This window comes from Syngnathus leptorhynchus, chromosome 6, assembly GCF_054491065.1.
Source record: "Syngnathus leptorhynchus isolate UIUO chromosome 6, UIUO_Slep, whole genome shotgun sequence".
Taxonomy (NCBI): domain Eukaryota; kingdom Metazoa; phylum Chordata; class Actinopteri; order Syngnathiformes; family Syngnathidae; genus Syngnathus; species Syngnathus leptorhynchus.
In genome coordinates, this window is record NC_141200.1 from 4,344,685 (window position 1) to 4,366,946 (window position 22,262).

The following is a 22,262-nucleotide window of genomic DNA, read 5'->3' on the forward strand; positions in this document are numbered from 1 at the left end:
ATTAAATTTTTATAACAAACTAAACTACCCCTCCAAAAAAACTCAAGAATAATTTTCTTAAAACGTTTTTTTTTTTTACTCTTGTTTCCATGACATGACATATATTATAAATCTTCATAAATACTCTATATTTCAATGTCAAAATAATTAAAGCGGCTTATTAAAAAGCAGGCCCCTAGTCCCAGAAGGGTGTGGAGCAAGGACACACAAGTGTCTTCTATAATCTTTACAAAGATACTTTGGATATTTTTAGGATCGCCTTCTCTTTCATGCACCTGCCTTGGTCTGTAATATGCATCCAAGCCCGGGTGCCAAATGTCCAAGGTCCAATGCCATTAGATATGTCTCTCAAAATAATTCCTGTCTTGTCCGGACTTTGATGGATTTTATACATTATTGTCGCCACGCCTGGCAAATGACGACTCGCGGGGTTAGAGAAGCATCCAGAAATGTTCCATGACGACGTAAATGATGAGAAGACTTCCGAGGCTCGTGTTTGCCATTAAGACCGTTTGAGCTGACTGACATGCACAATAATAGTCAACCATCTTGATAATCTACACGCCAGCTAGTTCTAACAGCGAGGCATTTGTTTAATGGTGACTGGCACTGCTTGTAAATATGATCTCAGTTCCTTCCTTCTCATCACAAACTAGCAAATGATTTAGAATCAACTTTCGGATTATCTTAAAGTATCGCTCATTCCACCTTTAAACCTCCCAATAATTTTTGTCCATGTGGTGTATCTTAAGAAATGCCTAAAAGCGTTTTTTTTCTTCTCAGGATTTGTAATGTGATCGTTATCATCCCAAACAGAATTTTCCCCGACCGCACTCAGGGGAAGGTTTGTCAAGGCAAAGCCGGATTATTAGTGGCATTTTGGGAATGAAAATAAGATCCATTATGTTATTTCCCCTGTTGACACTTTAGCGTGATAAAAATAGCAGCAAGGACTCAATGCATTTGTTTTGATGACAGAAGTCCCAAATCCCTCCTTTGTGTATTAAAACACAAGGACAGAACACTTCATTAGGTACACCAGCATAATGTAAGCGCTATTGTTGTATGATTATTATTACTATTATGTCCGCACGACTTGCCGTAGTTTTTGGTGTGCCTAATGTTGTGTCTAGAGTGTAAACACATGGAAGCAAAGGGCCGAGATGTTATAGTTCTTGAAAACAAGCACTTTGTTTGATTGTCACTGGCAGCAAACAGCAGCCACTTAGCACGAGACAACTGTTGCATGTTCTGAACCCATCAGGCATGCGGAACCCCTCTGATCCGAATCTTAATGGTCTCTCTACTTCCAATGGGTTGTTTAAGAGAGCCGACAGCTGCTTTTGACAGGTGCTTGTAAATGAGCCCAATGCATATTCACCTCGTCTTCACTTTGCCACAATGTCAGGTAGTTAAGAGCGGGTTAGATAAATAAGGCCATGTCACATATTTAAAGTAATGGTGATGGTAATAAACAAGGCCTTGAATAAAAAAAAAAAAAATGTCTCCAGTGGACACGAAAAGTGATAACGGAGTGAATTCACACACTTTTAACTGATGTTGTTTGGAATTATTTGTTTTCTGTACATGCCAATTAGGTCGGACTGTTTCGTCGTTGGCATTCAAAAAAGGCGTCAATTACCATAACGGCGCCGGTAAATAGTTCTAATACCACGTTGTTTTTCAAGAAGTTTTTTTTTTTTCATTAAAAATATTTGATTGATATATTATCCACTACAAATAAAGTTGTCAAGTCAATTAGCTTCTCTGCTGTTAAGCTAATGTCAACTAATAATGTGCAATTAACTTTTCTGATGCTTGGTGGAACTCAAACTGTCATCGCGACTTTTCTCATAACAGATAACCATTCAACATATTGTTTAGTTCTGGTAGTTACTGAGTGAAATCCTTTAGTACCATAATAGCATGCTAAACGTTAGCTAGCATTGAGGCTAATGTTAATTGAAGCTACTATTAGCTTAGCTTTGAACTATTTTAAGTCAATAAGGATTGTTCTATACAAAACAACCCCATTTTTTTTCTATCTAAATTTTCACAAGCTGAGCTTCGTGCGGCCTAGGTATCTTTAAACCGTGTTTTTACAGAAAGAACTCAGGGATACTGAAGTCTCTTGCTCGTTTGAGCGCTATCTTGGCAGTCTCCCTTTTAGATGCCATCTGATGATTTGTGCAGAGCTGCTCCAGATATATATATATATATACACAGATACTCTGGAATCAGATAGCGCCAAGCAGGGTCATAACCATTAGGCGGCGCATAATCAGAGTGCGTGTCATAGCCCGAAGCTGTAACTCAAGCCTTGCTGGGTCAGTGATGTGGTGTGGTTTAATCAAAGCGATGATCCATTTAAATAGATTGGGAGCTGTACTTGGCTGCAAGAACTGGGACCTGCTGGAGTGTCGCAACAAGGCTTGGATACACAATACGGCATGGCGAAGAATGAATCTGTCAATTCACAGGGAATGCTGTTCAGTGTCATCAATAACTGTTTCTGATTTTTATTGATTTATCTATTCTGACCCCCGACCTGGAAAATTGCTTCTTCTTATTGGAAAACGTCATGACATTATGATTATTTTTAACCAGATCGACTTTGTCAACCCATACCTAGTAAGTCATAATTTAGCATCTTTAACGTGTTAGTTGAAATACAAATATCGGTCAAAAGTGTTTTAGTATGACATAACTTTGATTGTAACTAGACTTTAGAGTAGTCAGAAAAATCAAAACAAAAAAAGGCTAAACTTTGCAGGAACAGGACAAAAAGTCAAGGTTGCCAATGCCGCAGACACAAGATTTGGCGAGAGGTCATAATGGTGAAATATTTGTGGCCTCTGGAGGAGGAGGGTGGCCTTACGCCGCCCACACTGTTTGTTTGTGTTCCTCCCCAACAGATGGGGACACACCGAGAAGAAGGAATGTCGGCCATATCTGATGCTGCTCACTCGGCTTTGACCGACTGAGGAAGAGGAGGAATGGAGGAGGGAGTGGGCTGTCATGATTCATTTAGAACTCATGCAGCACTCAGGAATCCTGGCGGAAAATTAAATTCTAGACCTGACAGAGAAAAATATCTATTTTAAACCTTCTTTGTATGCAGGGATGGTCAAGAGAGGTGAAAATAAGGACAAGTCATTTGAACGAGCTAAATTAGCATTAGCACATTTCTTATATTGTCTAATTATTGCCGTACGGGCACACCGGAGTACTTCTGGTGGCCGAGACGTTTCCGAGTTTGTATATTTCTCCATATATGGACTGTGTGTCTTGGACTCAGACAGTCAGCAGAGACGGTGGGACCCGTTTGTGCGGTCCAAAAAGACGAGCTATGCTTCTTTCCGTTCCAGAAGGCCGTAAAATGTCTTGACGGGAACTTTAAACCGAGCGGCAGATAAGGATGCGCCACTTCTCCCCGTGTCTGTTTTGAAGCTATTTTATTTGTCGTTAAGATTATTTTGACGAGTGTGTCCCACTCAACACTAAAGGGTGTTCCTCATCAAAAGTTCATTTTTAGTGAGAGAGCTTTTCTTTTTTTTGACTTATGAAAGGAAGTCGAAAGCCACAAAAATGACCATCACCCGGTGTGAAGCACACCCTTAACATATTGCGTGGGAAACAAAGGCGATGGAGACATTCCGCTGCGTTTTTTTTTTTTTTCTTCCGTGTGTGTGTGTGTCGACAGCGAGTGGGCCGCGTGGTTTGGCCACACTGAGGAATGCCTACGTCTCGGCTCCACCTGCATTCTTACAGTGAAGCCTGTCTGAAGTCACGTTTGATCGCCCGGCATGACCGTTCGAAAGACAAAAAAAAAGGGCGGGCCCAGACAGTGTGGGAAGTTAAAAAAACAAAAAACAAATATATAACAAAAGAAAGCATTGAGGATATGTCAAATTTAGCTAATTTACAAAACTGTGCTTTGTCCTTATGGGGAACAGTCCTGGGTTAGGTTTGACCCAATTTGAGCTACTTTCAACCCAACAGTTGAGTGATGGGTAAAATGTTATTTCCTAGGAACCTTACAGTTAAATGAAAACGACCACCCGGTTTCGTCCCCTTCCTTAACACTTACGCATGATGCCGACTATTTGTTCAGCTCTAAAAGGGGCGTGGATGCCACAGAGTGACAGACATCCAACAGGCCCGAAGCAAAGTTTCCAAATTAAGAAGCTTCAGTCTTGCATTTCACTGCGCTGTGATTGAAAATCCCAAGAGGTTGCCCGCAGATCATTTGCAATCGACACGGCGGTTCCTCCGATCCTCGCGTCACCTCTCGACACCGATTCGTGTGAAATACGATATAAAGAAAATAAAAGAAATCAAAAGGAATCCTGTTAAGAACTAAACGATGATCGAAGTGGGTGTCAAATGATAGCATTTGATAAATATTCCTGCTGTTCCTTGTCCAAATTTAGCTAGGACAGGTTGAAGTCTCAGCTCTGTCCCAATATAGCCTTGCTGTCATTGCTGACGGAGAAATACTGTGGCGTCTTCCTTGCTTACACGTTTGGCTAAGGAAGCCCCCGGTCAACTCACGGAAGTGGAGCCTACTTGTTATCTGGCGGAGCTTGGCAAATTTTACTACCATTATATAAAGGCCCCGGGAATGTTGAAAAGACTAGGACGGTGAAAATGATGATATCTGAGATGGAACGTTGAAGTAGCAACAGCAGTTAGGAGCATCGAGAGTCATGTTACAGTAAGATCCTAAATCAAAGCTCTTTCCACTGGCCTTTTACTACGAGCAGAAGCAGTCCCGGTACAGTATGCCATGACCTAAAATAGTCATGCGCTCCAGACCCGAGCAATAAGACGCCCCTGTCAGCTGATGAATATTAGGTTTATCTTCCAGAGCGTGGCTTCAGCGAGAACACTCGAAGAGCGGAATGCCATCATGACCTCACAACAAGCTTGGAGTCCAAACAAAGTGACAAGCACAAAATGTTTCTTCCTTACACCATGTAACAATTTCCTCAGACAAAGAAAGCCAGCTGAAAACCAAACTACTTGTCAGCTGGAAAAATTCTTTGGCTTGCCACAGGACAGCAATCTTCACACAAGAATTTCGAAGGATTAAAAGTGAAAAGCAGCCAACTCAGCAGCCAATGGTTAACACGTCTGCCTTAACAGTTCTCAGGCTTAAATCACGACTTTGGCTTTTTCTGTGTGGAGTCTTCGGGTACTCTGACTTCCTCTTAAATTCCACAAAAGTGTTAGGTTCATGAAAAATATTGAAATTGTCCTTAAGTGTGACCCGGGTGAGGACAAGCTAATGTATTTTAAGTGTCACATCATCGTTGAAAGATATTAACCAATATGTCCCAATTATATTAAAAATAATAAACGCGTAAGAACTTTTTGTTTTCATTTACGATATTAGCCACTTAGCTCACTCCTCAATCGAATGTCATTTTTCTCCAGCGGTTATGATGGCATTTAAAAAAAAAATGCCAGAGTCCAATTAAACAGAGTACAACTAAAACGTGGCGTCACTCGCCCTTTTCCTGTGTGTCTGTTTGGCCTTGGATGAGTGAAACGATCCAAATATGGTGCTCTCACCATACGATGGGACACCAGCAAACGAACCATCCTCGGGCCTTCCCACTATCGTAGCATCCCTATAGGGAAGGAAATGTCAACAAAAAAAGCTTGTTATTATTAATTGGAGAAATGATGTGGCTGTAACATCGTGAGCTCATTTCAACTTCACTATAGGAATGAAAAGAGGGGAACACAAAAAACACATCCACTATTTCTATATTTGGTTTGACTTCCATCGGTAGGTATAAAGTTAACTGCATGAGACAATGCTGCCACCTGCTGGAAAGAATGTAGAAAGCCATTCAAATGACAAAAACAAAGCAGATCGGCTTGATTTTTTATTTTTATTTTGTGATGAATACCAAAAATACTTTTGTGACCAGATAAATATCATACATAGAGAATCAAGTCATCCAACTAAACGGGGTTTTGCACAAGACCAATTCAGAACACAGTCAACTTCCCTCCTCACTTCATTTGCTTGAATATTTGCACAAATCATTCAGACAATAAATACACAGCGCTGGGCAAACACACTGGCCCGTCATTAGATTTGTTGTTGTGGCAGACTTTTTTTTTTGTACGCAGAAAATAATTCTGGGTTGTTTTGCGTGACCAAGTTTTGGGTTTTGAGTAGATTGGGTTTACTATTCAGGTCTCTTTTTGGACCCAGTGCTGGGTTAGATAAAACAATGTAAAAATAAAATTGAATACAACGTAAACAAGCAAAAACCAAACACGCAGCCAAAACAAATAAAATGAATGCAATGGAAAAAAAGTCATTCGAACAACAAAACTAGTGTCAGCCTTAGATGTTTGCTCAGCACTGGTAAAAACAGACATTTTAAAGTGGTTCCATGAAACATACGGGAACAAGAACAACCCAGTTCTTTTTTTTTTTTTTTTTTAAAACAACTTCTCATAATTTCAAACACAAAAAACATGCTCAAGGAATGCCGTTAGTATTCCGTCCAAGTTTTGAAATTTCCCAAAGGTATCCACGCTAGCGACATAGGCAAGTATGGGCCGGCAGCCAAGGCATTGGATCGTATGGCAAAGAACTCCACTTGTCGCCCTCAGGCCTTGATGGGGATTGGCAAACAAAAAAAAAAAAAAAGTTCTCAAGGCTCAAGCCCCAACCGGGACGGATCTTCAGCTGCTTGCACCACACGCTCGAGTAAGGCACATGAGACACAACGCAGGAGTTAACCTGCTGGCAAATTCCCGGGCTCTTCAACCAGAGCTTAAGTTTGGTACCTTTTTCGGCGTGCGAAGGAATGTCTTCGATTTCTAACAAACGGAAGCTTTCTAAAGCGATTTCAGTGCATCCAATAGGCTCGTTTCGTTCGACGTAACGTGCAGTCGGTTCCCGTTCTCAGCTCGCCAGTGCGATAATACAGTGAGTTTACATCGTAAATGCCAATGTGAGACGATAAATATTGGAAATGTAAATATTGGACAAGACAAACAGATCTTATACGATCAATAAAATCCACACCACTCATAAAATTAGGTGAAATTAAAAAAGAAAGAAAAAAAAAAGGTTTGCCAGTGAACCTAATTTGACCTGGTTAATTTTTTTTAAATGCACATGTTTAACGTTTTTGTACTTTCCGCATAACTTGATGGCCGCTAACAGGTCGAACTGCAAAAGTCATAACAGACAAAAACAGCATGATGAAGAAGACTTTTGAAATATTAATTTGAACTGGACTAGGAAATTTACTGGTGGATTTGTGGGTCAAACCTGTTGTGAATTTTGTCTTTTAGCTTCTTGCTAGGGAACAGCAAAATTGGGACAAAAGTATTGAAACTTCAAACATGTGCATTAAAAAATTTACAGATGTTCCATTTTAAAAAACAACAACAACAAAAAAGCCACTTTGGATCATATATGTTAAAAACTGCCAGTATAAACTTAACATTATTACATTAATACATTAACAAGTCTTTTGGGGTAAAAAAAAAAAAAAATCAAATAAAACGTCATAAAGTTAAAATTTACTTTGAAGAAGGCAAAATAGAGTTTTCATGGCAAAGCATAATTTCCCCTTATTTCAGCACACGTACCTTTTTTGCCATTTCGTTTTTTGGGACGCGTAATGTCGCATGGAGGTGCGCATGCAACTGTCCTTACACGATGCTCATATTGCTCTTGTTGCATTTTTTTCTATAAAATAGTACATTTTCAATACAATACAGTACGGTATTAATTTATTGTCATAACTCCTACTCACTAAATTACTCAGTCATGAAATATATTGCTAATAAAATACTTAGAAATTACTTGTGCCTTGCAAGTTTTTGCTGATAGTTTGCAGGTATTTGATTTTATTAGAAGAACAATGGAACTATTGAATTTAAAATGGGGAAAAATATCTTAAGTCGCATATTTACACTTTACTGTTGTTAACCGCGATGAATGTCATTTCAAAATCCTTCCGGAAGTTCCACTGCAACGCTTATCGTCTTGTTATTAGTGCAAGAAAAAATGTTTGAAGCAAATTTGTTGCACTGCTCTGTGTGAGATTGTGTTTTTCAAAAATGGAGTCAAATGAAAAGCAAGCAGATCATTTTGGTCGCAACTTTTTTTTGTCCACCCGGTAAGAAAAACTAGTTTCTTTTTAAAATATCAGTCAAGAATAAATATATACTTTTTCTTCTAGGTTTGCTCTTTTCCAAAACGCCATAAATCCATTTGGATTATGCTGAGAAAAAAAAAATACATTTACATGAATTAATTTCATTAAAACAATTCATTGGCTCAGTTTGTTCGACAAACGTATAAATAATAACATAATTGTGTACAGACGAGAATGGCATGGCAAGTTTTTTTTAAATTGGCATTTATGGCGTTTTTGAAAAAAAAAAAAAAAGCTCTTCATTTTTCTTTTACATGTAATAAGTGCCATTATGCTCGACTACTCGATTGGTTAGTAGCTTCTTTGATATGTATCGATTCGAGGGTGCATGCAAGCTAGTGGTGAAATGAGACATACCCCGAACTGCCTTTGTTTTGGGCCTGGAATAAAACAAGCTATGGGACCCTTAGCTCGACTTTGCCACCTGTTCACTGATTATAAAACATTCAGTAACAATAATAGATTTACAACTTTCTTCACGTCATTATTGTAACATTAACGTTTCTCACACGACTCTCAAACATTGACGTTTTTTTGCACGCGTACACACATACACACAAATACACGGTGAAGCACAGGCACTTGGTTGTCTTACCAAACAGGCCTGTTTCAAGTGCTGTATAATCTTCAGTTACACGAGAGGAGAGCCGGCGTCCCATCTCGGCCCGGCCATCAACCCTCGTCCTCCCTCAGCTCGCTGGGCAAAAACTTGTACTGCTGCTGTCGGATCTGAGCCAGCTTTTTCCGGGCTTCCTCCAGCTCGCGCTCTTTCCTCAGCATCTCCTCTTGAGCCGCGATGATCTGAGGAAAAGGGGGCGGAGACAATAAACATACTAATCTAAAATTTCTCAAAAACGAATGAATGACAAGATTCTTCAGTTTAAAGCATTAAGAATAATCAATGGAACATATTTTGCTAACATTTAGCACGACATGTTCAAGATGATAAATAGTACTTGGGTTAAATAAAATAAAATAAATAAATAATAGAAATAAATAAGAAAACATCCACTACACGTTGAGTATTTGTGTATCCGAGTACCTGAGCGATGCCGCCGACAAATTTGGTCTTCACCACCACGCTGTCGTCCTCCGTCTTGTCAAAGGCTGCTTTCTGAGCCGCCCTCACCAGGTTGTCTGAGGCTCGCTTCACCGCGTTGCCAGCGGCCTTTAGGAAGACGAGCCGGAATTAGTATGCACGCCTTCACGAAGCGTACTCGCGGAGGGTCCCCCACCTGTAGTCTCTTCATCGCCTCAGAATCCTGGTCCGCCTTGACCTTGCAGGCCACCAGCAGCTGAGCCGTGGAGGCGGCCACCTGCTTAGCCGAGCAGATGAGTTTCTCCTCGCTAGCGTGGCCCTGCACCGACGCGTTGGCCGCCTCGCACAGGTTGCTGGTGGCCGCGGCGACCATGCGGGCCTACGACGGTTGACATCCAAAAAAACTCACACTCGGTCGTTCTGTTTGACTGACGCCCAGACGACAATACTCACAGCAGATATGAGTCCTTGCGACCATTGGCCGTCATCCACCGCATTGGCTAGATTGGATCCGACCTGAAATTGAAAATATCTAGTGGCTTCAAAAATGTGTTTGTGGAAATAATACAGAGCATTACATCGATCTTGGCAACTTTGATGCATTTTGAATGTTTGACTGACCTTGCCCTGTGCCACCAGCTCTCTTTGGGCCGCTGATGCAGACTTGACAAGAGCGCTGGTTGCCGCGGCAATGGACTTGGCTGCTTCGAGAATCTGCTCCTCGAAATCCAACGTCTCGTCGGCCTGCTGGAGGTCAAAGAAGAGAAAAAATTCAGACAAAGATACATTCAGCCAGTACATGACTTTCAATACAAACATTGAAATTGTCTATTCATAAAATGGCCACAAGAGGGCAGCAAATACAGATCAAATAAGCCTGCTGTCAGCTTTATCTTCACAATTTTAGACAGACGCCTCCAAAATACTCAAAATTTATCACGTTAGCCTCAGTGTCTTCAATCAAAAACCAAATTTGGTTTTGAATGACTGCACAGGACCTGAACTAACCACCATCTAAGTTAAGGGACAGTCAAGGGAGGAAAGAAAAACAACAACACACAATTGTGCACCCAAAATCTCCAGAAACACAAAAGGCACAGGTGGCAGGAGACATGGCGGGACACTGTAGGAATATGTTTGATACATAGTTGGACTGAATAACAACCTAATATATCAAACATATCACACAGAGCCCTGCAGAGAAGTCCTCCAGGTCTACAAAGGCTCTGAGAGGGGTCGGGAGGTAAGGAGACATGCATGGCAGGGGGTGGGAGAAGCAAACCTCCCTCCGTCCGTCCGTCCGTCTGTCCGTTCACCGACCCGTGACGACGGATGAGGAGCGGGAGTAAAGAGGATTAAAAAGGTTGGATGGAAATGAAATTGGGCCGCTATTTTATGGAGTCGTTTCCTCTGGAAATTACGCAGGACTTGCCATTTTATTAGTTCTGCCTGTGCACAGAATCACTGGGTTAGAACTAACACAAAGGCCAATTAGAAGGATTCAAATCAAATGAAAACATGATCGTGATCCGAAACATGGAGGACGCTCAGTAATTGGGGATTAAATTGGAAAACAACTGGCAATATTTCCCTTTTAAATTGTCTTGTCAAATGAGATCACTAGAGGGAGGCACCGACGTCTACAAGAGGGGAAAATCCTTTTACTCACTAATCTCCTTTTATAGAAAAAAAAAAAAAACCCCACCCCCTAAAAAAACCCAAAAAACAGAAGCCTGATAATAAATTCCGCTATGGAATTATAGTATGAGACAGAGCATTAGTTTTTTTTTGTTTTTTTTATTAAAAGTGGTCTGACCTAAATATGCCTTCCTTCATATGACACAGGTTGCTCTGACAATTACAGGAGTAAGAGGGAAGCAGGAAAGCACAAGGGGCAAATGCGAGAGGGATTAAAGGATCCTCAAAACACACAACAGACAATCATGCCGGTGCACATCACACGCAAACACCATGTCGTCATCATCATCATCTCCGTTAACTGAGGAGAAAATATGTTTAATAAAACGAAGGCCGGCCTTCTAGGGAAAAAAAAAGGTCACGACATTCCATTGGACCTTTTTTAAACTCAGTTTGACGGAGCTCAAAAAGAGTTTGAAGAGGAGCAGCTTGTGTGAGCCAGAGCAAAGAAACTTTCAAAGGGAAGACAATGTCACCTTTTTTGCTATGATGCGGTAACAAAGTGTGTCTGTGCCAGAATGTGTGAGTGGGTGGAAAAGGTCCGAGAAGGGTGCGTTTACCTTGGGCTTGGCTCGGGGCTTTAGCTGCTCCAGTTTCTTGGCGGCGGCTTCAATGGACGCCGCTGCGCCGAGGAGCTCGCTCTCCGCGATAACGGTGGGGTCCTCGGGGTCGGCGCTCTCGGATCCTGAAAGACACCGGCGCGTGTTTTTTTTTTTTTCTTTTTCCAAAAACCAATGATGACTTTTCATTTTTTGTGATGCTCGACTTTGCGTGCTTGCTGCGATGTTAAATAAGAGAAACTAAAAGGAAGCAATTGACTTTTGATGGGCCTTTTTACAGAGGTCTATAAAACGCAGCACTTTGGGAACAGCTTGCTTAGGCAGATGTGAACGTGTTTTCCAAGATTACGTTGAGCTCAGGGGAAATCTGCCCTGCGCTAACCGCCCCCTCCCCCCTCCCTTCCATGCTCCTCGACAACCCCCCCCCCCCTCCAGACTCGATGAAAGTTGATCCAACGCACTTACCTCCATCTGACGCAGCAAGGGAAGAAGAGGGGCGAGGGAAAGAGAGCACATGGGATGTTAGAAAGATAAAGCCGATAGCCCCGGCGCGTCTCGCTCTACGCTCTGAAATGTAATTCTCATTCACACACAATCTATTAGCGCCGTCAGACGCGGCGGCGCGGCCCACGTGTTTGTGTCCTAACCGCAGCTGAGCTTCATTTGCAGTCATTTTGCAGCGCCACCGCCGTTTGCTTCCATTTCAATCTTCTAATGTGATCGTAGTGACCCGACACCGACGGATTTCACGAGTTGTGACGCTCGCTGATATTCATACACAAGAGGATTAGCGCGCCTTCAACTTAATTGCTAGCATGGATGAAATCCTGTTGAAACGAGTTCACAATGGGAATCATTTTGACAATCTCGGTGTGTTGCAATATTAAAGGCCTCGATGCTAAAGCTTCACCTTTCATGGCCTCGGCCGTCTGGATGAGCTCCGTCACACATGCAGCCACATGCTTGGAATGGCCGACCAGTAGATGCTTTTGCTCCGGCGTGGGCCTCTGGAGCACCTGAACACACGTGAATTTCAAATGCCAACGTCATAAAAAGGATTAGGACCACCGCCACATTACTACTTTTAGCCAAATATATGAATAAGGTACGTTTATCAATATCAGCGCAAGGTGATGGCAAGCACATATTGTAGAAAAAACCCCAGCAAATTATGTGAGCTTGGCGACAGGGTGGACAAAGACAGGGCAGAAAATTTGGGCTAATTTAAGCATTTAGCATTAGCAGTGCATATTCACCTAGCGACAGGATTAAGATAGCAGGATGATTGTGTTTAGCAAATACATTTGGAATTTCAGTTTTTATTTGAATTGATATTTTAATACGACATTATGAAACATAATTGTAAATATTTACTCCACACCATTTCATAATCTAAAGAGGCGTGTACATTTAATTTTCAACTCCAACAAACGTGACGGTCTCATTCCAACCTGAAGGACTTGCTCCAAAAGGTTGACATATCCCGTGGTGCATTCGGAGCCATATTGCAGGGCCTTGATTTTTAAGTCTTGGCTCACTTCTGGGTGGTGTGCCGCTTTCTGGATGGAGAGAGGAAAACAAAGGATTCTGGGAATTTCAAGGAGCCTAAAATAAATGCCTCCTAGTGGTGGTGGGGGGGGGGTTGTCACACAGTTTACAATACCAAGAAGGAAATGTGGACGCATTATTTACTATCATTAGCTTACATTTAGTTATTATTTTTCGAATATCCTAATAAGAAAATAAACATCGATGAAATCTGCAGTAATTCAAAATTGCTGAAAAGCAGTACAACAGATTCTACGTGTGTCTGGATTAGAACCTTGCATGCTGTCAGCATGTCCGAAATGGCTTTGCGGCTCAGGTTGGCCGTGGCGATCACGTCGTCTTGCTGAGCAGAGTTGCCGGCTGCTACGGCTTTGGCCGTCGCCATGGTGATGCCCTTTGTCATGCGGATAAACTCCTCAGGTGTGGTGGACTTGTCTGGGACGTCCTTGGACAGGAACACCTGAGATGGAGACATGTTCGTTACACGATAAGAATTTTTAAAATTCTCATTTTGCTGTGAAAAAAAATAAGCCGGATAAAGAGAGCAGTGGAGTTGTTTGTTTCCGAATAACAGACATAAAAATCGCTGAGCCTCTTTAGCGCGAGGCAAGGTTTCCTCAGCACAAAAGGATGGATCGGGCCTGTCATGCGGTCTTACTGTCAGCTCCTGCTTGATGAACTCAATGGTGGCCTCCAGTGCCCTCGTCCCGCGAGTGGCTTCATCCTCCACTGCCTTCACCGTTTTTAGAAGAGACGTCACGTTGGTGACCATGACCTGTCAAATAAAGCCAGTCAAGTGGATGAGGCTTGCAGTCAAACCAGGAGGTGGCGCTCTTTCTCCTTAAATATAAAACAGGATGTTACATACAAGCTTCACAATTTTTTTAATTTTTTTTTTAATACGAGCTTCACAATTTATTTTATTTTTTTAATACGAGCGATTTGATGATAATTACACAGCTGATAAAGACACCGAAAGCAAAACATAATTTGGTGAGCATTCCTAATACAAATAATTCAATGACACCTAATTTGGAAGGAATTACATTTTTCTCATACATTTAGCACAAGGCTTCCGTCCTAGTGCATTACGCAAAAAGAACCTTACAATGTTAGTAATGCGAGCAAATGCACAGCAGGACTTTGAGAAGGTCCCGTGTATGTGGTAGCTTGGGGGCAGGGGTGGTCACCATATGCAGAACCGATCTGCCAGTGGAACCGAGACCCCGGGTGGCCCTCATTCCTTTTAGATGAAAAGCACTAAGCAGCAGCTCAAGTTACAAAACGAGGTTTGTGTGTGTGTGTGGCAGCTGTGAGAAAAACAAATCTTGTACATCAATCGAGGAAGTTTCTCGCCTGGGTTGAAACGGATCAATAGTCGCAACCAATATGGCCGCCGTGTACTCGACTGGGCTTCTTTTACCTTAGCGGCGCCTTTGAGCTGATACATGGACGGATCGTCGGCAGCCTTGCCGGCGGCGCACTTGGTGGCGCCGATGAGTTCGGCCAGAGCCTTGGCCACGTCGCGTACTGCGTTGATCAGAACCACCTGAGGAGATGAAGCCCGGGATCAATAAAGGCACAACGGTGCGAGCTCGGGCTAATCGGCGCTAGCCCGGGGAGTGGAATTCCTCGTGTGGTTTTTATCACTCCCATCCAGTCATGATATACCGAGTGGGAAGTTGTTTGTCAAAGTTGGTCACCTGTGTCTCGGGGTCCTCGGAGCCCATGCTGGTCGCTCCCAGTTTGACCACCTCTGTCAGCTGGGTGATGGTTTTAGCGGAGGATTGGGCGGCCTGAGCCAACTTCTCCTGACTGGATGCGGCTCCAGCCACCAGCAGCTTGGTGTCCTCCACGAGGGCCTTAGCCGTCTTCAAAATGTTTTCCCTGGGAGAAGAGATGCGGTATATCACCGTCAGCAAGGACTGAAGGTGAGACTTTTGGTCAGCAACATGAGCTCGCTGTTTACTTTGGGCGCTCTGCTTCTTCTGAGTGAGTCATTTATGAAACAGAGAGCCGTGAGAACAACATTTGATGTAATCTCTTTTGAGTCCACTTAAAAAATATGGACTAAGGTGATGAACACCTGTGGTCAGCGAAAGACTCCTCATTCTCAGGGTTCAGCGTTCCCGCCGAGGCGAACATGATGGTGGTGTCCAGGTCAGCGATGATACCAGAAACGGCGCTTGCTGCCGTGATACACGCCTGGGTGCCTTTGTTACCCGCCTGCAGCGCCGATAACACCAACGATACCTGCAACACGGAAAGCAATCTGAGAACACATTTTATCAAACGCTTGAAATAAGTCTTCCAGATAGAAAGACGGCTCCCGTCTTAAAATTGGACTCCACAACAATCAAAAACAAGTTGATGAGGCAGACCGGGGAACTAGCGTAGCTCCATGTCTCGTAAACAACCGAGCTCCCCGAGAGGAACACTTGAACGAGGCACGAGAATCACATGAGCAAGTGCGAAATTAATCAAGTTGCGCGTTGAATGAAATCACAGTCTTCCAGTGGAATAGAATTAGGAATGTGTGATTGTCGGAGCTGGTTGTTGCCAGGGTCATAGCGGGGACACTTTAAAATTACGATACTGCGCAGAGCAGTGCAGGATGGCTTCACTTTCATGATCTGCATTACCCAAGCGGCGGAGGCCTTTATTATCACCCAAAATAACATATCACATTTTATATTCTACTAAACCTTTACAAGTTTATTACTTCCTCGTCCGATGATGTAAAAGAGCAGCCAGTTTTACGCGAAGCATCGGATAGTACAGCAATAACAAAGTAAACTACCAGTTTCATTAAAATCAGAGAAGCGTAACATCAGCCGAGAGGAACTTCTATACAAAAAAAAAATAAAACGTGGTACCTTTTCGGTGACTGCACGTGCACACTCGATGAGCTCCCTTTTGGAGAAGCTGTCTGTGGGGCTGAGTTGCAAGGCTCCGGCTTTCTGAACCAAGTAGATGCAGCCGTGACCCAGCTCTTGCACGCGTGTTTTGATCTGGAAACCCACCTGAAAGCGAAATCATGTGCTCAACTTTTCTTTTAACACAGCAGATGGAAACACAAGTAAAAGACTCTTTGCAGAAAGCTGGCAGTAGCATTTAATTTCCAGGCTGAGATACATGGGTGGGTGGGTAGCTCTTTTATAAGCATCACTATAGGCTTTTTAGACTTGTCGAGGCAACGTGTCGCTATGGCAACCAGAGGTTTTTCGCGGCAGCCGCGTGCGATGTACGAGTTACTGATAAGAGCTGTGAGCTTATTAGTGCGATGTTTCTACACATTGCTTTGTTGTAAACAGAGGAAACCTTTGAGAAAAAAAAAGGACTGTGGTTGCTCAGAGTGACAGATGTGGGAGGGGTAGCGTTTACTTTGATCTCCAAGCATTCGTGATCCAGACAGGAGAGATTTTCATCGTGATATTTGAGAGGAAACGGCCCCTAAGCTGTTGTTCTTTAAAGAGACTGAACATGGCTTCTTACCTCTTCGTGTTCCGCTGTGGCTGCAGCGAGGCGTCCTTGGTGAGCAAGCTGCCCATAGTCCACGGTCGCCTGAGAAGCAAGGCCGCCGAGTTCTTCGGGGCAGGTCACTGATTTGGTCATCTAGTCAGAGCGAGGGGGGTGGGGGCTCGTTAGCGTAAGAATGTCCGTGAGGCTAGACGATCCTCAGAATTGGGAAAGGCACTCACCATCTCCTGTGCTGTGATGGCAATGGCCTTGGAGAATTTCACCATTGTTGTCTGGTAGTCCACAAAGGACCCCTCAGGTTCTGGAGGTGTTCCTTCATCCAGCTATGAAGTTTCATAAAGACATTTTTTTTAAATTTCTCTATTATTATTTTATCTTTCAAAGACAGAAGTCATGGCTAGCAAGATACTAATCGTCTGCCATGCATTTGCGGGCACATCCTCACAGTTATCCATTAGCTTGGCTTTCATAAACTTTGCTGAAACTACTTTGGAATAGTCACCCTTGGAAAATAATTTTAAAAAATGGCTATACTTTGTTTTCAAACAAAACTGAAGCAGAATGAAAGGACTTCAGGCAGATGGATAGCTTCAAAAGCAAATTAGCAACATTTCTGCTCAACAAGTATGTTTATAAGCTCTTAATGATTTTTAATTGTTTGTATGTTCCAAAACCAAAGGTTCAAACTGATCACTTTTGTGTAACAGTAACACCTCAAAACAAAGAAATCAAGCTACCAATATTGCAGCTGTTATTTATTTTAGCTAGTTTAAAGCGTTAATGCTACTTTAGCAATGCTAGCTTAATACTGCTACCAGTTTTGAAACGGCGCGGATATATATATATAGATCCTGTTAAATTAATACCTCTCCAGCAGAGACAGCTAAAACTCACATTTATGTGCTTTAAATTGGGCAATTATTGCTAATACAGTGTGTGGTGAGTGTGTATTGTGAATTCTTAACCTTAAAATGAGATGAGTGGCATGTTTCCCAGCAGGCATGAGTAAATGCTAATATCATGATTTGCCTGAGGATTCGAAATGCTTCCTCTGTAGGAATAATGAGTCACACACAAGGACACTCACTCTTCAAGTACACCCGCTGTGAAATTACTTGGACAAATGAGGTCAGGAACGAATGGAGGCAAAATCCACATCTCACCCTGCCCATTGCCTCGGCGATGGACTCCACCATTCCCCCGACCATGCCCCCCTCGCTGGCCGCCTCGTTTAAAGTCACCATGATGTCGTCCACTGCCTCTTTCATCAGCTGGGCTGCTTCGGAGATTGCATCGTGGGTGTGGGATGCCTGGGGATGATGTTGATGGTTAAAAAACAAATATTATGAGCCACGCTCTGAATGGCCTCTTGATTCATCATATATAAACATTTAATAGATGCTTTCCACAATGAACTGGGGAAAAATTCAAGATTCAAGATGAATTTATCTATTTATTTGATTTAATTGATTTATTATTAATGAATTAATTTATTTATTTATTTATGTTCAAATAAATTCAAAATATTCAGAATCGAGTCACAAATATTTCCCAATTTATTTACAAATTGTGTCTACACCGCTAATGGTAAAAAATGATTCAGATGAGTGACACATTGAGCTTTTACTTCTCCTTCAATCTTGTTCCCACTAAAGACAGACTTGTCCAATTACTGTAAGTGTATTCTGTTGGCATCTTTAAGAGCAAAGAGGAAGAGCTGCTATACCTTGACAGGTAGCAATAAAACTTTGGAACAAGCGAGCGAGTGACTTATAGCCGCACATAAGACAAAAAAGGACATTCGTGTATTAAGAGCAACTCCGCTCGTTACCTTCGGGTTGCCGCCGCCTTCCTTGGCGGCGTAAAGCATCTGCAAGGCAGACTCTGACAAGGTCTTGGTCTGATCCAGAATGGTCATCTGCTGCTGATGGTCGTGCAGCTTGGAGGCCAGTCCGACGGACGCCACAATAAGTGGATCAAAGTAGCTCGCCAGCTGAGTCACCTAGGTGAAACAAGGTTAGGAGAGTCATCTGGGAATAGATTGTTGAACAAGATGGAGGGCGATTTATCTAAATCCATAAGGGATAAAAAGGATATATTGTCTGATCTACACCTTGTGTCCCAGCTGGGCAGCTTCACCCCGGGCGGCGGTGGAGATGGGATCAATCAGGTGGCCAATCTCCTGCACGGATGAAGTCAGCTGTTCCTGCAGTGCCTTGTGAGTTGTAAAGGCAGAGCGAATTATGGTATCAATCACAACAGAAAGACTACAGATCCCATTAAGCTCCTTCTTTCAGACAAGACCCAGCTGATGGGTAACTTACCTCGCTAGAGATATCATCTCTGCAGGGTAGGGTCTGTCCCACTGCCGCCAGGGAGGCTTGCTCAATGTCCCGGATACATTTATTGATGCTATCTATGGAGTAATCACACTCTTTTTGTCCCGGTGCCTTGTCCCTAGCGGGGGAGAGACATTTTTGAAAAAATAAATAAATAAATAAATAAAAAATAGAGGCACTCTTGTTCCATTTCAGTGCAAATAATAATAAATATATCATAGAATTCAAAAGTAGTTTGTTTAAAGCATGATGTATGAAGACCACAAACTGAAGAGAGCTTTTTTTGGGAGTCCTGTCATCGCTAAGGTTGCCTAGCAACAGAGGAGCCCAGCCGTCTGCTCTAATAAACTAACCGGTTAGTGGCCGCACCGTCATAGTCAATCAAAACCGGGATGAGTTAAATTTGAAATGAAATGTTCCAACCGACCTGATGGCCGTGATGAGGCTCTTAATGGAGTCAGAAACTGTTCTGGAGTGACCCGCTAGTATGGACCAAGTCGGGGGATCTTTTGGGTTGAGGACCAACGAGCGTGCCGTTTCTAAGAGGTAAGTGGAGCTGTCAAGCATGGAGCGGGCCGAACGAACGATCGGCTCTTGGGCGACGGAACCCTGCGGAAAAAAAAAAGAATGTCGGAACAAGGTGAAGTAGCATCTCTGGTTGACTGTGAGAATCCAGAAAGATCAACTGAGCAATCAAACTCGTGGATGAGATTAGAAAGACAGCTTTACAGAGACGCAGGAAGAAACACCTTCAGTCTTTATGATCCGAGGCAAAGCCTCCCTCGACAATTAGATTAACAAGATGAAGATTAGAGCAGCGGTAAAGGGCGCCAGTGCCGTTAAACGCTGCCCTCTAACAGATTACAGCCATAAAGCTTTTCGACGAGGACTTTTCCGCTCTGATTGAAAACATAAAAATGCATTTTGGGTGAACCGTTTTGTCGCAGTACATGTAAAGAGGAAAAATCAACATCAATTCCAGGCACAAACGTTTTTCGTATTGTTTCCGTTTTTTTTTTTCAGGGTTATTTTAAGCGACTAGCTGTGACATGTCATTTAGTACGAGAACGTTTCTGAAAATAGAAGCATTTTTTCAAACACTCCCTGCAGGAGAAGAGAAACGAGCGTTTCAATGAAGGGTTACCTCGTTGCTGATTTGAGCTGGGATGCTGGCAAAATCGGGATTGTTGGCAAAGGTGGATAAGTTCTCCACAGCCTCGAGGAGCGGAGTGGCAGCGACTCGACATTTATTTCTGTTGTCTTCAGAAAAATCCCCATCCGAAGCCTAAAAAATATTTCACAGGTAACTTGTATGGATGGATTTGAACACCTGACGTGATGAAAAGAATTTGGTACTAAAATTTACACTCAACGTTTTGATCAGTTGGGGAGTTGACCTTGATGGTCTTGACCAGGTTGGCGGTGGTGTTGGCCACCTCTTTGGCCGACTGCACAAACTGTCTCCGAGCAACGGGATTGGAGGTCTTTGAGGAAGCCAGGCGGCAAGCGTTACACAAAGCCGACGTGTGCTTAGCTACTATCGTTGCCGCTGATAAAACCTAACAGACAAAAGGACACCAAATCAGAGCTGGTCCAACCTTTGTGCTCATATGGAGTGTCCTACCTGTGAGGGACTACTAGTCGGGTCTACTAAACTCTGACAAGCCATCTGTATGGCTTGGTGGGCTCGTGCAAACTGGATGGGGTCTACCAGCCCCTCATAGCCTGATTGACTATTGGGATCAGACACGCCCACAAGATAAGAGGCCTGGAACACAAAGAAGTACATACGTACTGTAGATATACCGGAAAAATTGAAATTTCAAGTAAGATGGAATTTCTTAAATTCAACCTAAATTAGTTTTGACTTAAATTTGAAGAAATCTCACCTGTCCCGCAGCCTCCGTCAGTCCACAGAGGGCCTTGGACGCCACACCTACACATTCCCCAAAAGCCACCACGTCACACGTCTTACAATGCTGGGAAATGCCTGCCATTGACTCCCCGAGAACCTCAAGTGAAGTTTGAAAATATTTGCTCGTCATATGTCTTGTTCATACGGTAAACAAAAATATCCTTCAAATCTACCTTTGAATTTTCCATGACGCTCTCGATGCAGTCAAAGTAGGACAATTCGTTGATGGGCTCACTGGGATTATCCAGCAGCCCTCTGACAGCCTACAAATAGTTACAACAAAAACTATGAGCCCTTAGGTTCTGAATTATAAAAAAAAAAAAACATTGTAAAATGACCTTATTGCTATAAAAGACTAGTATTCAACACTTTTTAATGTGCAATTTTTATGATCATTCTCAACCACTTGGGTAATCCAATTTAGTTTACTGCTCACTTAAATATCCGTCCACAATAAATGATTATGTCGATGGAAGTCATACGAGCTATTGATTCAAACTCAAACTTGGTGTGATGGTATGGAAGGACGGCTACCTCCAATTCCCTCAGGGCATTGTCGCACTCTCTTTGTCCTGCCGCCTGCTGTGTGCAGAGCGTGATCAGCTGGTTGATACTCTCGGTCACCGCTCTGAAACACACACACACGAGCTTTTCACTTGAGTCACTTCAGCCGCCCTATCTGTGCTATTCCCCGCCCGCCGTAGCCTAACAACATTGCACAATAACGCACGGGCATGTGCAGGAGGAGTGACCAAATTATCTGGAGTTTGTGGTTCAGCCTTGCTGAGCTCAGACAGCTTCCAGCCAAGGCTTCCATCTTCCTAATTAGACAGAGAAAAGTCAGTCAAGCCCAAAGCCCGTCGGGAGCAGCTGCCTGGTTCCGCTCCACAAGGAGGAAGATGACTCCCTGAAGCAATGCTGAATGGACAAGGCCATATTTATTTAAAAATTAAAAAAAAAACACTAATCCAACTTTAAATTGCATTTGGGAATCTCAGAATGGAGAATGCAATTTTCATGGGTTGTCCCTCAAAAAAAAAAAAAAAAATCCTCTATATTGTAAAAGACTGTAGAAAATGATTGACACTGTTCATTCAGCCCGTTTTTGTTTTTTTTTAATTATTTGCAGCGGAGTAGCATTGACCTCCCCATTATATTGGATTAAATTAAATTGCGCAGAGTAAACAAAACACGTAGTAGCTCACCGTGCTGCGACTGCAAGAAGATTCTTGGCGTTGGCTGCACTCGGATCTACAGAAAGCGATTTGGCAGCCAGCAGAAGCTTACTGGATGCCATTGAGATGTTCTTCAGATTACCAATAACTTGGATCTGATCGTCTCTGCTCTGAAAAGAAAAGAAAAAGAAAAAATTGCCTTCTAAACCCTAATATAAATTCTAGACGTGGTACATAGCGACTAACAAAGAATTTTGCAGATGATTTATTTTGCCCCGCCCCTACCACCTGTTTTTTTTTATCCGAG

General features: G+C 42.8%; 1 protein-coding gene across 5 annotated transcripts in view; it reads right to left on the reverse strand.

Annotated features, from left to right (window-relative positions):
* Positions 1–5,889: 5,889 nt before the first annotated feature.
* The window catches only part of tln2b (talin 2b), a 64,997-nt gene continuing 48,624 nt past the window's right edge, over positions 5,890–22,262 (reverse strand). For 3 of the 5 annotated variants that reach the window (XM_085913982.1, XM_085913983.1, XM_085913984.1), the window contains exons 31-58: positions 21,986–22,125; positions 21,315–21,408; positions 20,954–21,043; positions 20,755–20,877; positions 20,490–20,633; positions 20,239–20,424; positions 20,010–20,150; positions 19,293–19,474; positions 18,851–18,983; positions 18,640–18,741; positions 18,358–18,528; positions 17,690–17,836; positions 16,748–16,849; positions 16,542–16,661; positions 15,923–16,069; positions 15,133–15,299; positions 14,750–14,933; positions 14,470–14,595; positions 13,705–13,821; positions 13,321–13,506; positions 12,950–13,057; positions 12,409–12,514; positions 11,499–11,623; positions 9,862–9,987; positions 9,694–9,756; positions 9,437–9,619; positions 9,244–9,369; positions 5,890–9,002 (exon numbers count right to left, since the gene is read on the reverse strand). In XM_085913982.1, coding sequence (XP_085770108.1) covers positions 8,874–9,002; positions 9,244–9,369; positions 9,437–9,619; positions 9,694–9,756; positions 9,862–9,987; positions 11,499–11,623; positions 12,409–12,514; positions 12,950–13,057; positions 13,321–13,506; positions 13,705–13,821; positions 14,470–14,595; positions 14,750–14,933; positions 15,133–15,299; positions 15,923–16,069; positions 16,542–16,661; positions 16,748–16,849; positions 17,690–17,836; positions 18,358–18,528; positions 18,640–18,741; positions 18,851–18,983; positions 19,293–19,474; positions 20,010–20,150; positions 20,239–20,424; positions 20,490–20,633; positions 20,755–20,877; positions 20,954–21,043; positions 21,315–21,408; positions 21,986–22,125 — 3,768 coding nt within the window. In that variant the 3' untranslated portion in view covers positions 5,890–8,873. Of the gene's footprint in view, positions 9,003–9,243; positions 9,370–9,436; positions 9,620–9,693; positions 9,757–9,861; positions 9,988–11,498; positions 11,624–12,408; positions 12,515–12,949; positions 13,058–13,080; positions 13,507–13,704; positions 13,822–14,469; positions 14,596–14,749; positions 14,934–15,132; positions 15,300–15,922; positions 16,070–16,541; positions 16,662–16,747; positions 16,850–17,689; positions 17,837–18,357; positions 18,529–18,639; positions 18,742–18,850; positions 18,984–19,292; positions 19,475–20,009; positions 20,151–20,238; positions 20,425–20,489; positions 20,634–20,754; positions 20,878–20,953; positions 21,044–21,314; positions 21,409–21,985; positions 22,126–22,262 lie in introns of those variants that run through there. The other 2 variants (XM_085913985.1, XM_085913986.1) reach the window with 2 other exon arrangements.